Source organism: Anoplophora glabripennis, unplaced genomic scaffold, assembly GCF_000390285.2.
Source record: "Anoplophora glabripennis isolate ALB-LARVAE unplaced genomic scaffold, Agla_2.0 scaffold1266, whole genome shotgun sequence".
NCBI lineage: Eukaryota > Metazoa > Arthropoda > Insecta > Coleoptera > Cerambycidae > Anoplophora > Anoplophora glabripennis.
The window spans coordinates 4443-22641 of NW_019417342.1; the positions used below are offsets into that span (position 1 = coordinate 4443).

General features: G+C 35.0%; 1 protein-coding gene across 1 annotated transcript in view; it reads right to left on the reverse strand.

Moving 5' to 3' along the window:
- Positions 1-12298: 12298 nt before the first annotated feature.
- LOC108915117 (GIGYF family protein CG11148-like) overlaps positions 12299-18199 on the reverse strand; it is a gene marked incomplete at its 3' end in the record, with an annotated part of 54927 nt that continues 49026 nt past the window's right edge. Inside the window, exons 8-9 of the mRNA XM_023456194.1 lie at positions 12712-13045; positions 12299-12582 (exon numbers count right to left, since the gene is read on the reverse strand). Coding sequence (XP_023311962.1) covers positions 12299-12582; positions 12712-13045 — 618 coding nt within the window. The remainder of the gene's footprint in view (positions 12583-12711; positions 13046-18199) is intronic.

The following is an 18199-nucleotide window of genomic DNA, read 5'->3' on the forward strand; positions in this document are numbered from 1 at the left end:
TATTTAACGTTTCCAATTGAGGTTAGAAAATCACAACGAACCATAGATCGATGGAAGGATCAGACTGATTTGATATTTAACGTATTTCGTAATTTAGGTTAGGAAATCTGACGGTACCTATTACGAGATTTTTGACGTTTCTAATTGAGGTTAGAAAATCAGAAGGAACGTACTACTTGATATTTGACGTGTTTTGTATTTTAAGGTTAAGATGTCACACAGGAGTGGCAAGACGATATTTGACGTTTCTAATTAAGGTTATCAAATCAGTGGGGAACTACTAATAAATATTTGACGTATTTCATAGATGACATCGAGGTGAAAAAATCAGATGGACCTACTAAGCGAAAATGACGTTTCAAATTGATATTAGAAAATTAGACGGGACTTACTAAACGATATTTGATGTATTTATTTATACCAAAACATTTTTGTTTACTGATCAGGGGCCTATTTCAAACTTTTTATATAGAACGTTTCGCGAAATTAACGCAGATTCGAAATGCGACAGCTTAAACAATGAACGACGACACTAAGCGCTGTCTCTCAAGTCAGACAAGAAAACTAGCATTTTGGCGGACGGACTGGGTTTCTTCGCGAGATCCGAAGCGGCATAATCGCGCCTCATCTCCCTTCGTTCGTCGCTTAATCAAATTTTTGCAACTTTATATTCGCGTTTTCAAATGTACCTTTCTCAGTGGACTTCTCACCGACATACGGCCATTTTATAAGCGAAATGGAGATTCAAAGAACCGCGAACGCAGATCGACGAAAATCTAAAAATCACGAGGAATGTCAGATTGAAACTTCAAAATAAATTTCACGATGTTTGACGTTTCCAATTGAGGTTAGAAAATCACAACGAACCATAGATCGATGGAAGGAAAATACTAATTGATATTTGACGTATTCCGTAAGTAATTTAGGTTAGGAAACCAGACGGGACCATAGAACTTATAAACTACTGGATTCGCCCAACTGTCATTTTGCCAATATAAACGGCAATGGCATAGACGTGTGCGAGAGAGATAGAGCTGGTGCGGGCTAATGCTTCGTTCTTAAAACTTCAAGTATCGCGCGAATTAAATTGAATTTCTCTTCTTTTAACAATACATATTTGTACGACTAATTTTAATTAATTATTATTAACGAATAAGAGCATAAGCACTCTTTGTTTATATAGAATTTTTGTACAAATTGGAGGTATTAAAGGGGGAATGTAATAATATTTTTTTTTAAATCTTTTCATGAAAAGTTATATAGTTGCTAACCAAAGGGTTTTTTTAAAATCCATATACTGCATGTTCTACATAACTGACCCAAGTCAAAATTATCGGTCTAGAGACTTCTGTATATTTCAGAAATTTATTGTCGCAATATTTTTATAAAAAATCTTATATTGTAGAACTCAGAGTCATTTTGCAAATTTATATACTGAGTGTTTCATAAAAATGACACAGGCGGACTAGGATTTTTTTCTCATTTCACTACCTACCTAAATTTTCAAATAGATATTTCTACACACGGTGTCAAATGTTTCTTGCAATTTATGTACAGGATGTTTCATAAAACTGACACAGATGGACCAGATTTTCTCTGATTCATTTTGTTAATTTTTTCATGAAATCTTTTGAAGTTGTATATTTACTGACCAGCCGCTTTTTAGAAAATCCATATATGTACTGGGTGTTCCATAAAATTGATCCATATCTGAAACGGTCAATTTTTATCCTTTTCACTTTTAACTTTGTCTTTATTTACTAAAGTCTTTTAATGAAAAATTGTATACTTATTAACCAGTTGTCTTTTTGAATTTTTATACTGAGTATTTATGACCAATAGAACGAAACATTCCTTAATGTTTTTTCCTTTTCTATATTTTGTACTGAAGTCTGCAATATTTTTATGAAAAACCCGACTAACCAGGTGTTTTTTGCAATTCATGTACAGGATGTTTCATAGAACTGACACAGGTTTGTTCCTTTTCACTTTTAACTTTGTCTTTATTTACTAAAGTCTTTTAATGAAAAATTGTATACTTATTAACCAGTTGTCTTTTTGAATTTTTATACTGAGTATTTATGACCAATAGAACGAAACATTCCTTAATGTTTTTTCCTTTTCTATATTTTGTACTGAAGTCTGCAATATTTTTATGAAAAACCCGACTAACCAGGTGTTTTTTGCAATTCATGTACAGGATGTTTCATAGAACTGACACAGGTTTGTTCCTTTTCACTTTTAACTTTGTCTTTATTTACTAAAGTCTTTTAATGAAAAATTGTATACTTATTAACCAGTTGTCTTTTTGAATTTTTATACTGAGTATTCTACAATTCTGATGCAGATTAAAATTACGAATAGAATGTTTTTTCCTTTTCTATATTTTGTACTGAAGTCGACAATATTTTTATGAAAAACCTTATATTCTACTAACCAGGTGTTTCTTGCAATTTATGTACAGGATGTTCCATAAAACTGACACAGGTGTACCAGATTTTCCCTTATTCATTTTGTTAATTTTTTCATGGAATCTTTTGATGAAAAGTTGTATATTTATTGACCAGCCGCTTTTTAGAAAATCTATATATGTACTGGGCGTTCCACAAAATTGACCCACATCTGCTGAATTACGGGCAATTTTTTCCTTTTTCACTTTTAACTTTGTCTTTATTTACTAAAGTCTTTGAATGAAAAATTGTATATTTATTAACCAGGTGTCTTTTTGAATCTTTATACTGGATGTTCCACAAAACTGATCCAATTACCAACAGAACGAAACTTTCCTTAGGTATATTTGTTTCCATTTCTACAGTTTGTACTGAAGTCTGCAATATTTTTATGAAAAATCTTATTCCCTACTAACCACATGTTTTTTGCAATTTATGTACTGGGTGTTTCATAAAACTGACACAGGTGGACTAGGTTTTTCCTTTTTCATTTAACCAGATGCCTTTTTTGGAAGTTTGGAAGAAACTTTTCTTATTCTTTTCTCGAGCGGGGCCTACTCTTTTTTGAAAAACGTTTTCATCAAACTTTTATATATAGGGTGTAGGGTGGGCGGTGCTCGAGCCGTGCGCAGCGCTGCCCGAGAGCCGGAGGCTCGAGAGAAAGGTCAAACTTCGCGTCAGCGGAGTTTGCCTGCCTTTCTAGTCAATTACTATTAATTAGTGATAGCTCCGTCTGCGTCGCACACTCGCCCCGAAAGAGTACCGATTTCCATGCCCTAAGGCTTCTCCCGTGGGGCGCGAGGGGGTGGCGGCCGGGCCCGGAGGGCCCGGCCTTCCTTTCTTCGTGGTTTAGGGGTGTTTCGGCGGAGGTCCGTCCGCTCCTTCCCAGAGAATTTTCCGGTTTTTCCGGGGTTCCTCGAAGGGCGTGGCCCATTTTTGGCGTGCGACGCACGTAAAACATACCGGGAACGCCTCTAAATGTCACTCGGAGGGTCGATTTTCCAGACCTAAAACTTTTTTTAAGGGGCGAATCTGCGCTTCTCTTCGCTACTACGCCGGACTTTCGTCCTTCCTTCCTCCGTCAGGCGTAGATTCGCGGCGAATCGTCTACTCTTCAACGCCGAAATTTGCTCTTCAAAAAGGCTCTGCACCGTCAAATTCCTCGAAATACCCGTCTTTTTGCTAATGCCCGGTTTATTTCGTCGAAAATGCCGTTTTCGCGTCGCGATAATTTTTTTCCCTCGCTCTGCGGCCCACCGCTTCCTGCGCGAGAACGAAGCCGTGGCCTTTCTCTGGGCGTACGGACCGCGTCCGAGGACCGACGGGGCCCCATTTGGTCCCCCGAGACGCCTCTTCGACGGCGCGCCGCGACGATCTCACTCTCTCATATCTCCGTCAACTTTTTTTTAGGTCGAATGTAACGAAATTTAAGACCGGCATTAGCGACATAAAATTTGTGCATTTAGCCATGGGTGTCTCTTTGGTCAGGTGAAAAGAGAACGTACTTTCCGCGGCTCTAACGAGACGTTCGCGGAATTTCCGCGACCGAATTCTTCACGAGTGACGTCACGATACCTTTCCCTTTCCGCGAAAAATTATATTCGGCCCTCACAGTAGCCCCAGAGGGTCGTAAGTGATGGTATTAAAACCTTCAATAAAAAATTTTGCGAGTTCCTGACACCCGATGACAGCGCCGTGACTAACGTCACTTTGATATCACAAGATGGCGGCCGCCCGTTGTTCGTAGAAAAATCAGAAATTTTCAACTTTATATGCCCCGATTTGTGTAAATCACGCTAGCGGAGGCCGTCTTACATCGTATTCTTTCGTTTTGTGAAGATTTTGTACAGTTTTTTCCCCCAAGAAGAAAGTTACGTACAACAGGGGGGTACGTGGCCCCTCATATGTTGAAATGAACCTTGAAGACTTTCTCTACTGTTTCGATCGTGCATAATCGATCCTGTTAATTCTGCGATCTGTAAATCGAACCTTCCAATCGAAACAGGTACCTACCATCTCCAAGTTTGGCTACTACACCAGCGAGCATATACCTGCTATGTGACTATACAGAACCCATCAACTTCAACCCCGGAAGCCACCAGTGAAAGACCACTGTCGAAGATTTTCTATCGTCTCTACCACAGTAACTTTTTAGTAGTACAATATAATCTCGACACAGGAGGAAATTGGAACTACAAAAAAAACAGTAAACTATACCATTATCTTCGTCTGTCAATTTTATAGAATACTTTGTACATAAATTTTCAGAAAACCTTTTGTTTAGTAAATATGAAATTTTTCAACAAAACTTTAATAAGTTGAAAACATTAGGAAAATAAAGTCATATCTGGACTCGATTCTGTTCCGCATTAATTTTATGGAATACCTTGTATATATAGAGTTTCAAAAAGGCATCTGGTTAGTAATTGTAGTTTTTTTCCTCCGTGACTCCTATGTTGGGTCAGTTTTATAGAACATTTAGTATATCGTGAAGTTTAAAAGAACAGATAAAACTTTTCATCAAAAGTTCTCAATAAATAAAGTAGAATAAAATACAGAAAAATATGAATGTCTGAACAGGATCAACATTGTTGGAACATCCAGTATAAAAATGTTCAAAAATTGTATCTTGTTAGTAAATACAACATTTCCCATCAATGGACTTTAACAAAGAAAGTAGAAAAAAAGTAAAAAAGATAAAGAAATATCTAGTTTCCTTCCATTCTAACCTGGGTTGGTTTTACGTAACATACAGTATGCAAACTTTCAAAAAGGTAGCTGTTAGTAAATAAAATTCAAAAAAATCATTAAACAGCTTCATACCTTAAGTTTGAAAATGTGAAAAGAATATGCTTATTTTTGGAACAATAGTATAAAGTTTTAAAATGACATCTGGTTAATAAATATAAGTACAGTTTTCCCTTAAAATATTTCTTTCTGTAAGTAAAATAGGAAAAGTTGAAACAGGAAGGAAAAGTTTAATTTGCCTATAATGCAGACATGGGTTAACTTTCAAAAAAGTGACTGGTTACTGGGTGTATATAACTTTTCATCAAAAGATTTGATTAAATAAATTGAAAGAAGTGAAAAGAATAAAGAAAAGCTCAGCCTACCTGCATCAGTTTTATGAAACATTCAGTACATAAATGTTTCAAATAGCGGTTAGTAGGACAACATTTTTCATTATTATTGGAATCAATAAATTTCAGACCGTTCGAGCTTCAACGGAATTTTTTCTATGTTGAAATATCTGATTAATTTGATAACAAAAATAAATCATTAGGAATTTAAAAAAAATAGTCCACCCAAATTACACTTGGAGAAAAAAAAATTGTTATCTGGACTTTTATAAGAGGAAATGCTAAAGGGGCTTATAATAAACCTTAAAAAAAATAAATGCGTGAGCAGGGGTGATGGAGGGTTGATTTGGGGGTTTAAAAGTTGTGAAAAATTGTATCATTGGGATTTCTGGCGAAAGTTGACAATCAAACAAAAAATTATTCAATACAAAAGTTGTAGATCATGCAAAAATGTACAACTTTTGTAGAGGTCACTTTTTAAGATAACCTTTAAAATGACTTTAGATTTTGTCCTAAATATAGCAGTGACGTAGTTAAAAAAATTAACCTGATGATGACCCCTTGAAAACGCAACGTCGGATTGCAAAAATGCTGACGCCATTGGGTATAGCGGAAAAAGTGGCAATGTAAATATGCAATTTATTTTAAAATTCGTTTTCAAATAAAGCCAGAAAAAAAATTAAAACGATTTTACGAAATTTCGGGTTTTTCCGGATATCTCCGGAAATACCCGGAATTTTAAAACTTTCTAAACGGCATATTGTTAGGTGTAAAAAAACTTTTTTATAATTTGAGCCACTCCGTATCTCTTACCGTTTCCTAGATTCTAATGCTATCCCATCCTTATCTTGGACACACTGTATATCTATAAATTCATCAAAATTTTAAAAAAAAATTATCAGACTAATCGATCCTACGGGAAAAAAATATTATTTATTTTATTTATTCACTATTCGACTTAGATGTTTATATTAACACTATACAAAAATAAAGTTTTGGGTCAAACAGTGAGACAGTTTTTTTGTATTTTTTTCCGTACAATTGAATGGTGTAATCAGTTTTTGAATTTTTTTGAAATTTAAACAAATTATCAAAAATTATTGAAAAATTCATTGTTGCAACACATTTAAAATTTTTTTGCAATTTTGAACCTGGTTTTCAACTGTGACTACAGATTTTTTTATTTCACCAAAAAGTGTATGTAAAAACGAAAATAATAATTACCGGCAGAACTCTATACGATGATTTTTCTAAGTAGAATTTTTCTTTAAAAAAAGTGTTTCAAACCGGGAAAAATAAATATCTCGGAAACTCCTTGAATTTTTTATCTAAAAAAAATTGTGGTTATTTAAGACACAGAAAGGTATACTTTCACCAAGTTTCGTCAAAATTAAATTATTTTTGCGGAAATGAGAAATAAAAAACGAAAAATAAGAAAAAAAACCGTTTTTCATAATTTTCTCAGAAATTTTAAAGTTATCTTAAAAGGTGACCTCTACAAAAGTTGTATATTTTTGATAATCTACAACTATTCTATTAGATACTTTTTTGTTTGACGTCAACTTTAGCCAGAAATTCCAATGATACAATTTTTCACAACTTCTCAACCCTCCAAATCAACCCTCCGCCACCCCTGCTCATGCATTTATTCTTTTTTCATTTATTTGCTGATGTTTATAACTGGATTTAAGTACTTATCTGAAAAATGTAAAAAAATATTGTCAAAAATTTGCAAAATGTACGTAATACAAAAAAATATATTTAAAATTTTGTTATCCATGATATTTTATGTCTGCAATATCTTGAAATATGTTGCTTCAAAATTCTGTTATATTTTAGGGAGTGATTGAGATTATAGAACTAAATTTTTTTTCATAAACATGCAGTGGAGATACATCTATCCCAGGGTTAAAAGAAACAATTCTGTGGACAATATTTTAGCAAAAATAAGTTAAATAAGCCACAGCCTGTAAGTATTAAATATTGGGATGGACAAGAATATGGGAACCTAAATAAAATAACACCTTGTATGTCATATCATGTTTTTTAGTAGTATTTTTTTTATTAATTTAGCCCTAGTGTTATAGAAATGAAAAAAATCTGTATTAGGTATTTCTAAACAATTAAGGACTGGATATATTTTTTTAAGGTTCCGGCAATAAATAATAATTATTTAACAAACTTACCTGTTGTATGAATCGTGAAAATATATTTGATTGAACACCCTATACATTGTTTATAGTGTTGAAGATATAAGAAATCGTTGTGTGTATAATATTTAAAATGTTTAAGAAATATATTTGAACTTTTACTATTGGATGCATATTGTTTTCCCCAAATATATATTACTGAAAACATCACTTACAAAATAAAGAAGTTCTTGGCACCTAAGTACTAATGAAAGTTAAAGAATAGATTATTGTCAATATAATCTTTATTGAAAGAAGACAGACTTACTTACATTTTTAATTATTGAAGTTACTGATACCTAATACAATTAAATAACTTTTTTTCAAGCACTCGCGAAGTTCACTCGTATTTTAACTGGTGGGGTGGCATTTTACTGGGCCTGAATCACAAAAATTCCACACTATGGACTCAGATACGCTCATCTACAGGGTGATTCATTAATAATGGGACAGAGCTTAAGGGCATGTTGCTGACCTCAAAATAGAGCGATTAAGCCAAATATGCCTTATCCGAATGTTGCTCCGTTTCGATCTACAGGGTGTTAAATTTGAAAATATATTTTCGATTTTTTAAAATATCTTGATCATCTTTGAACGGATTGTCTTGAAAGTTTGTACACCTATATTTTCTGAGGTGGTAATTACGAAAATGGTAACTATTTTGCAATCACATCTAGGATGCGCTAGTTATAGTGTTCCGTCGGAGCAAACATATGTCAAACTTTTTTGTCCTTCAAAAATCTGAATTTCCAATAAGAAATTATTAAACTACGTTCAATTCTAAATAAAAAAGATATACTTGTTAAAAATCTATAAACTTAACCGTTTTCGAAATAAGAACGATTTACTATTTACAAAATTATTTGTTTGAACGAACGCCTTTAAATAAGATGACTTAAATGAAGTAGGTCGCTGTCAATGATATGTCAAGTATTATTTATGTCAATTCTAAGCAACTTATAAATACTAGACAGTTTAGTTTTTCTTCGTTTGTGATTTTTTTCATTAAAATGCTGCGTCATAATGATTATTCGTTTGTTGAAATGAGAAACATGGTATGTGTGTATGTCCAAGAAAATTATTGTGGTCGTCATGCAGCAGCGAGGTACTTGGTGTTATATCCAAATAACAGACAACCTAACCACAAGCTTTTCAAGACGTTGTGCGACAGATTAGGAGAAACGGGATCATTTCGCCCTAAACGAGATGTTGGGAGACCTAAAGTATTAGCGGCGGAGCAAGAAAAAGATGTTTTAGTGCGAATTGCAAACAAGCACACGCCGAATTTCATCAGCTACTGGTGTAAGTTAGCCTTCCGTCTTCAGAATACTCCACAAAGAAAAAATGTATCCTTACTATTTTCGTCCGGTTCAACAGTTGATGCCACAAGATCCTCCTGGTAGATTTCGGTTCGCACAGTTTCTTCGTCAATAACATAATGCTGACCCTACATTTTATAATAAAATATAGTTGACGGACGAAGCTACATTTACCCGGCGCGGTGTATTTAATTGGAGAAATAGTCAATCCTGGGAACTGGAAAATCATCACTTGCCACGAGAACAACATTTTCAGCATGAATTCTCAATAAATATTTGCTGTGGAATACTTTCCGATAACATTTTTTGACCATTTGTTTTACCCCGTCCACTTAATGGGGAAAATTATTTAAATTTTTTAACAAATGACTTGCCACTCGTTCTTGAAAATATCCCCTTAAATTTACGGTAAACCTTTTGGTTTATGCATGATGGAGCTCCTGCACATTACTTCCGACCAGTAAGAGAATATCTTGATGTAAGTTTTCGAAACCGTTGGGTTTGTCGCGGCAGCGAAGTGCCTTGGCCTGCGCGTAGCCCTGATTTAAATCCCCTAGATTTTTATTTCTGGGGTAACGTTAAATCTTTAGTTTATAAAGATGTTATACATACTCGAGAAGAGCTGTGGGCAAAAATACAAGAATCTGTTAATATTATCAGAGACCAACAAAGAAGTCTATTCAGTGTCAGACAAAATTTTAACGAGAGAATAAAAAAATGTATTGAAAACAATGGTCGCCACTTTGAGAATCTTTTGTAATTAGACTTAAGCATAATAAAATTTTCAATTGTTACTGTGTTTGTCTTAATTCGTAATTAAGTCATCTTATTTAAAGGCGTACGTTCAAACAAATAATTTTGTAAAGAAATAGTAAATCGTTCTTATTTCGAAAACGGTTAAGTTTATCGATTTTTAACAGGTATATCTTTTTTATTTAGAATTGAACGTAGTTTAATAATTTCTTATTGGAAATTCAGATTTTTGAAGGACAAAAAAGTTTGACATATGTTTACTCCAACGGAACACTACAACTAGCGCATCCTAGATGTGATTGCAAAATAGTTACCATTTCCGTAATTACCACCTCAGAAAACATAGGTGTACAAATTTTCAAGACAATCCGTTCTAAGATGCTCAAGATATTTTAAAAAATCGAAAATATTTTTTCAACTTTAACACCCTGTAGATCGAAAAGGAGCAACATTCGGATAAGGCATATTTTGCTTAATCGCTCTATTTTGAGGTCAGCAAAATGCCCTTAAGCTCTGTCCCATTATTAATGAATCACCCTGTATAGCGTATTTATAACGAAAAACTTGTACTTGTTTACTTGTACCCGCTGATACTTTAGGTTACAAATTTCACTGCACCCGCATTCATATCTGCACTGGGGGTATTTCTTCTTTACACTGGTGGCATAGACCGTATTTGTAACGAAAAACTGTAACTTGTTTAGCTGCATGTATTCATATTATGTTAGGTTAGAAGTTAAGAATTAAGAAATATGACGATGTGAGACCCAAGTCGACCGGGTTTACCGGGAAGCAAACCTACTGCTCTAATCGTTAAAAATGCAATGAATATGATTAGATGAAAAAAATTCAAACGGCAAACTCTTTTGATTTTGACATTAGTGGAATAACTTTATGTGTACGAATAGTACTAAATGAATGCAATAATTTAAATGTTCGTTAATAAGAAGTAAACCAGAATAGGTAGGTACCTGTAAAATTGAAAAAAAATGATATGATATCTTCAGACTTTGCTTTTTTAAATCGGGGGAATCTATTGTACGTGTGTGGTGCAACTTTGTACTGGTAATTAAAAGACATGTACCTCGAAATAGCCAGAATGTAAAAGTAAAATAAGATATTTCGAACACGGAAGTCTTTAGACTTTAGCGCCAGTTCTTTTTGACGTATCACAACTAATGCTAATAGTAGAGTAATATAAATACATAATGTAACGTAATATTAAACTTGCAAGGTTTTGTAAAGGTTTTTCGGTTTGCCTTGAAATTGAAACATGCAATTTTAAGGGTACTTACATCAATGCGGGGACAGCTAGCATGTCAGGCTTATGTAGAGCGGTAGTTATGAAAAAATGTAAATAATATCGTGACAATAATGTAATACCTATACATATCTGGGCGTAGCTACGCATTAACGTTTAAGAAAGGCCTGGCGAGGTAAAGTAACGACGCTCTGCTACCCTACAAACGGCTTTGACATTTGGCGAGAAATAATTTTGACATAATGAATTTGACATTTCTAACGACGTTCCAATTTTCTCCCGGTGGGCGTGTCTTAAAGTTTCAATCTTACGGCTTGCGAAATGGTCGTCTGTCGTCGAGCAGACCCCAAAAAGAAGGCAACATTAAATATGAAAACGCGTAAAAATCGTTACAAAAATGCCCCCGAACAACTAAGGAGGAACGACTGAGTATCTGTGCCAAGTCGCACGCCGTTTCGAGGCTCGCGGAGAAGGAATTTTGTGTAAAATTCACATTTTTCGGCCTTCCTAGACAGTGCATTTTAACGTATTTACGGCCGCATTTCGTATCCCGCGTTTGATTTCGCGGAAAGTTGTACATACAAAGTTGGAAGAAGGCACCCGGTCGATAAATATGAGTATTTTCGGCACGGTTTTAAATAAAGTATCGTAGAAAATAGGGGAAATAAAAATAAAAAAGCCGTACCTGCGCGCGATTCTAGGCGATCGGCGACCGCCAGATTTCAGCGGGAGGGAGTGTCGGACTATCGCGTTTCGCACAAAAATTGGGCCGCGCCCCTCGCAGAGCCTGAGGAATTCGAAGAATTCACGGTGAAGGCGTCGAGTGATCGGGTTCTGAATACGACGTTGGGACGCGGGAACGACGTGGCGACGCTTCGCGTCGCGACGGGGGCTGCTGCGCGGCACCGGGGCGAAGCCTTTGCTAACACAAATCGTCGCTTTTTCGGGGCAATCGTGCGACGCAGACGGAGCTATCAGATTTTAATATATACTGACTAGAAACGTAGGCAAGTCGGCTTCGCCGACTTGACGTTTCTCTCGGGCCTTCGGCCCTCTGGCGGCGCTGCGCGCCGCATAGGCTCCGCATCGCGAAGCACTGCCTTGTGCGAATGTTTTTTAAATCATCAACGTCATCATCCACGTTACCATCGTCTACATCACCATCATCTACATCACCATCATCTACAGCACCATCATCTAAATCACCATCATCTACATCACTATCATCCACATCGCCATCATCTACATCATCATCTACATCACCAAAATCTTCAGCACTATTATCTCCAGCACTATCATCTACATCACCATCATCTACATCGCTACCATCGACATCACCATCATCCATATCGCTATCATCAACATCACCATATTCTACATCGCTATTATCTACATCACCATCATCTACATCTACATCGCCATCGTCTACATCACTATCATTTACATCGCCATGATCTACATCACTATCATCTACATCACCATCATCTACATCTCCATTATCTACACCACCATAATATACATCGCCATCATCTACAGCGTCATCATCTACATCACCATAATTTGCAGCACCATCATCTACATCAGCATCATATACATCACCATCATCTACATCGCCATCATCTACATCGCCATTATCTACAGCACCATAATCTACATCACCATCATCTACATGACCATTATTTACATCGCTATTATCTACATTACTATCACCTACTACAGCAACATCTATATCACCATCATGTACATCATCATCATGTACATCACCATCATGTACATCACCATCATCTACACCACCATCATCCACATCGCCATTATCTACTTTGCTATCATCTACGCCACCATCATCTCCGTCACAATCATCTACACCACCATCATCTACATCACCAGCGTCTACATCGCCATTTTCTACATCGCCATTAATTACATCATCTACATCATTACCATCTACATTATTATAACCATTCAAATGTGGGTCGATATTTTGTGAAACATTCTGTATGGAAAGTTTTAAAATGGCACCTGGTTAGTAAATAAAAAAAATTCATGAATAGGCTTCACTAAATAAAGTAGAAGAAATAAATATGATAAGGAGTAATCGATGGGGTCTGTCCTGGATCAATTTTATAAATTATGCAGTATACTGTAAAGCTTCAAAAAACATATTATAAAATTGAATGAAATAAAAAGAATATGAATACATTTGAACACCTGCAACTCTGACCAGGCTCAATTTTGTTGGAACATTCGGTATAAAAATTATCAAGAAAGCATCGTGTTGGTAAATGCAAAATTTTTCATCAATTAATTTTACCAAAGAAAGTAGGAAAAGGTACAAAGGGTAAAAAATATATGGTCTGCCGCCTTTTTGTTTTGGGTTAAATTCTGATGTAGATCATTTTGTACATCCAGTATAAACTTCCAAAAGGATATCTAGTTAGTAAATATACAATTTTTATTCAAAGACTTCAGTACGTAAGTAAGGCAGAAATGGGAAAATAAGTTAAGGTTCACTGTCTTCTAATTTGTAAGTAGATCATTTTTTTGAACATCCAGTATAAACTTCCAAAACGTATATGGTTAGTAAATATACAATTTTCCATTCAAAGACTACGTAGGTAAGGCAGAAATGGGAAAAAGTAAGTTAACTTTCACTTTCTCCTAATTTTGAAGTAGATCATTTTTTAGAACATCCAGTATACACTTCCAAAAAGGTATCTTGTTAGTAAACATACAATTTTTCATTAAAAACCTTCAGTAAGTAAAAATAAAGTTGAAAGAGAAAAGAAAATTTTGTCAGCTTTATGAAACATCCAGTACAAAACATCTGGTTAATAAGATATGATTTGTCATAAAAATGTTGCCATCAATAAATTTCTGAAATATACAGAAGGCTCTGGACGATAATTCTGACCTGCGTCAATTTATGTAGAACATCTAGTATATGGATTTTCAAAGAAAGCGTCTGGTTAGTAACTATATAGATTTTCATTAAGAGATTTCAATAAATAATGTAGGAACGTGGGTAGTGAAATGAGAAAAAAGTCCTTGTCCGCCTGTGTCATTTTTAAGAGATAGTCAGTATATAAATTTGCAAAATGCTTCTGGGTTCTACAATATAAGATTCTTCATAAAAATATTGCCATCAATAAATTTCTGAAATATACAGAATCCTCTGGACTGATAATTCTCACCTGTGTCAATTTATGTAGAACATCCAGTATATGAATTTTCAAAGAACGCGTCTGGTTAGTAACTAAAACTATAAATTTTCATCAAGAGATTTCAATTAATAATGTAGGAAAGTAGGTAGTGAAATGAGAAAAAAATCCTTGTCCGCCTGTGTCATTTTTAGGAAACAGTCAGTATATAAATTTGCAAAATGCTTCTGAGTTCTACAATATAAGATTTATCATAAAAATATTGCCATCAATAAATTTCTGAAATATACAGAAGCCTCTGGACTGATAATTCTCACCTGGGTCAATTTATGTAGAACATCCAGTATATGGATTTTCTAAGAAAGCGTCTGGTTAGTAACTAAAACTATAAATTTTCATCAAGAGATTTCAATTAATAATGTAGGAAAGTAGGTAGTGAAATGAGAAATAATCCTTATCCGCCGGTCATTTTTAGGAAATAGTCAGTATATAAATTTGCAAAATGCTTCTGAGTTCTACAATATAAGATTCTTCATAAAAATATTGCTATCAATACATATCTGAAATATACAGAAGCCTCTGGACTGATAATTCTCACCTGCGTCAATTTAAGTAGAACATCCAGTATATGGATTTTCAAAGAAAGCGTCTGGTTAGTAACTAAAACTATAAATCTTCATCAAGAAATTTCAATTAATAATGTAGGAAAGTAGGTAGTGAAATGAGAAAAAAATCCTTGTCCGCCTGTGTCTTTTAGGAAATAGTCAGTATATAAATTTGCAAAATGCTTCTGAGTTCTACAATATAAGATTCTTCATAAAAATATTGCCTTAAATAAATTTCTGAAATATACAGAAGCCTCTGGACCGATAATTCCGACCTGGCTCAATTTTGTGGAACATTCAGTATATGCATTTTCCAAAAAGCAAATGGTAAGTTTTCTTCAAAACGTGTCAGTAGAGAAAGTAAAAAAGTAAAAAGATTAGAGAAGTCTACTCCACCTGTGTCAGCTTTATGAAACATCCAGTACAAAGCATCTGGTTACTAAGATATGATTTATCATAAAAATGTTGCCATCAATAAATTTCCGAAATATACAGAAGCCTCTGGACCGATAATTCACACCTGGGTCAATTTATGTAGAACATCCAGTATATGGATTTTCAAAGAAAGCGTCTGGTTAGTAACTATATAAATTTTCATTAAGAGATTTAAATAATTAATGTAGGAAAGTGTGTAGTGAAATGAGAAAAAAATCCTAGTCCGCCTGTTTCATTTCTATGAAACACTCAATATATAAATTTGCAAAATGCTTCCGAGTTCTACAATATAAGATTTTCCATAAAAATATGACCATCAATAAATTTTTGCAATATACAGAAGCCTCTGAACCGATAATTCGGACCTGGGTCAATTTATGTAGAACATCCAGTATATGAATTTTCAAAGAATGCGTCTTGTTAGTAACTATAAATTTTCATCAAGGGATTTCAAATAATAATGTAGGAAACTGGGTAGTGAAATGAGAAAATAATCCTATTCCGCCCGTTTCATTTTTATGAAAGTCAGTATATAAATTTGCAAAATTCTTCTGAGTTCTACAATATAAGATTTTTCATAAAAATATGGCCATCAATAAATTTCTGAAATATACAGAAGCCTCTGGACTGATAATTCTCACCTGTGTCAATTTATGTAGAACATCCAGTATATGAATTTTCAAAGAAAGCGTCTGGTTAGTAACTAAAACTATAAATTTTCATCAAGAGATTTCAATTAATAATGTAGGAAAGTAGGTAGTGAAATGAGAAAAAAATCCTTGTCCGCCTGTGTCATTTTTAGGAAACAGTCAGTATATAAATTTGCAAAATGCTTCTGAGGTATACAATATAAGATTTTTCATAAAAATATTGCCATTAATAAATTTCTGAAATATACAAAAGCCTCTGGACCGATAATTCTTTATGTAGAACATCCAGTATATGGATTTTCAAAGAAAGCGTCTGGTTAGTAACTATAAATTTTCATCAAGAGATTTCAATAAATAATGTAGGAAAGTTGTGAAATGAGAAAAGTATCCTTGTCCGACTGTGTCATTTTTACGAAACACTCAGTATATAAATTTGCTAAATGCTTCTGAGTTCTACAATATAAGATTCGTCATAAAAATATTGCCATCAATAAATTTCTGAAAGCCTCTGGACCGATAATTCTGACCTGGCTCAATTTTGTGAACATTCAGTATATGGATTTTCCAAAAAGCGAATGGTCAGTTTTCTTCAAAACATTTCAGTAGAGAAAGTAAAAAAAAGTAAAAAGAATAGAAAAGCCTAGTCCACCTGTCTCACTGTAGAAAAAAGTTTTTGAAAATGTACACATTTTTTCTTTATGAAAAGGTTTAAAAAGATAAATCCATATATAAAATTAAATTGCGGCAATATGTAAGAAATAAATCTTAGGTTATCCCGTTTTCACCGCTGCACTAACGTCTTTATGTGAAGCTTGTTGTCTGTATCTGTATTCTGTCACAAAATCGTCCGCGAAATATCCAGAATGGTATAAAACAGAGAAATAACAACATTCCACGATCTGGAAGTCTAGCTCCAACTTATTTCGATAATTCTCAACTTTTGACATTTGTGGACTAATACGAATGTAATTTATAGTAATTAATGAAGCAAATGTACTAATTAATACAAAGGTGAAGGGTTTAGGTACTACTATTTGTTTTAAAATTAGAAAGAAATATTTAATTTTTAGTGGGTACTTAAGCAAATCGAGAGACATACAGCAAGTAGGTATACCACGTATGTAGTGGTAGAGCTAGGAAAAAATGTAAATAAAAACGTAATGATAAATAAATAACTGTATATATCGTAGGGTAGCTATGTATTAAAGTTTAAAAGAGGCTTGGAAAAATGAAATAACAACAATCCCCAACCCTAGAACGTCTTTAGCTTTTGATGTCAAATTTATTTTGACGTTTCAATCTGACATCAGTCCCGATTGTCATGTTTCCGTCGATGGGCGTTGCCGTCTGCCGACACGTTCCATCCTTGTTCCGCGCGAAAAATCGCCGGCAGCCGTCCCGGAAAAGGAAAATTTCACATCGAATACGTTAAGAAATCGTTTTCAAAATATGACGTTTGAATGAAGAAAGAAACGAAGGGCGCTTCGCGTCCTTCGTTTGGCCGATTCGCGGCTCGCGAAAAGACCCTTTAAGCCCAGCAAATCGCCGTTTTTCGCGGTCGAGTGTGGGAGCGAGAGGAGATTGCAGATTTTAAAGTAAAGTAAAAAGCGGCCGCATTTCGATTTCGCGTTAATTTCATTAAATATTGTATATAAAAAGTTTGAAAAATGCATGTGGTAAGCAAATAAAACATATTCCAACATAATATTTAAATAAATAAGTAGAAAATAGCGAGAATAAAAAATAAAAAAGCTCCAACCGCTCACGATTCGAACCAGGGTCCAGCGGATGGACGGCCGACGTCCAGTCCCTCGAGCTGTCCCAGACACTCGGTGGGATGTCCTTGTATAAGTTATTTAACGGTCCACATCGGCTCGAACTCGAAGAAAATTTTGAAACGTTCAAATTCCGTTTTTTCGTCGCGATATCGATCGCGAGGGACGGAAATCGGTGTCGGACGTGAAAATAACGACCCGTACGTCCCGGAAAACGTCTAGAAGAGCGAAATTCCGGGGGTCAATTTTCGGTATCGGACGGTGGGCGTTTCCGACATGTCGCGTCTCTGTTCGGCTCCGCGCCTAGCCGAGGTGCCCCGGGAAATCGAAGTTTTACCTGGGAAAACGCGGGAAAAACGTCGCGAAAATACCGTTATCGGACGCGGGAACGACCACGCGGGGCTTCGCCCCCCGGACCTCGTCGCTTCGCGACTCGCGCGGGAAGCCTTAGCGCATGCGAAAGACCCCTTTTCGCGGCCCGGCGTGGGAGCGAGAGGAGATTGCAGATTTTAAAGATATAGAAT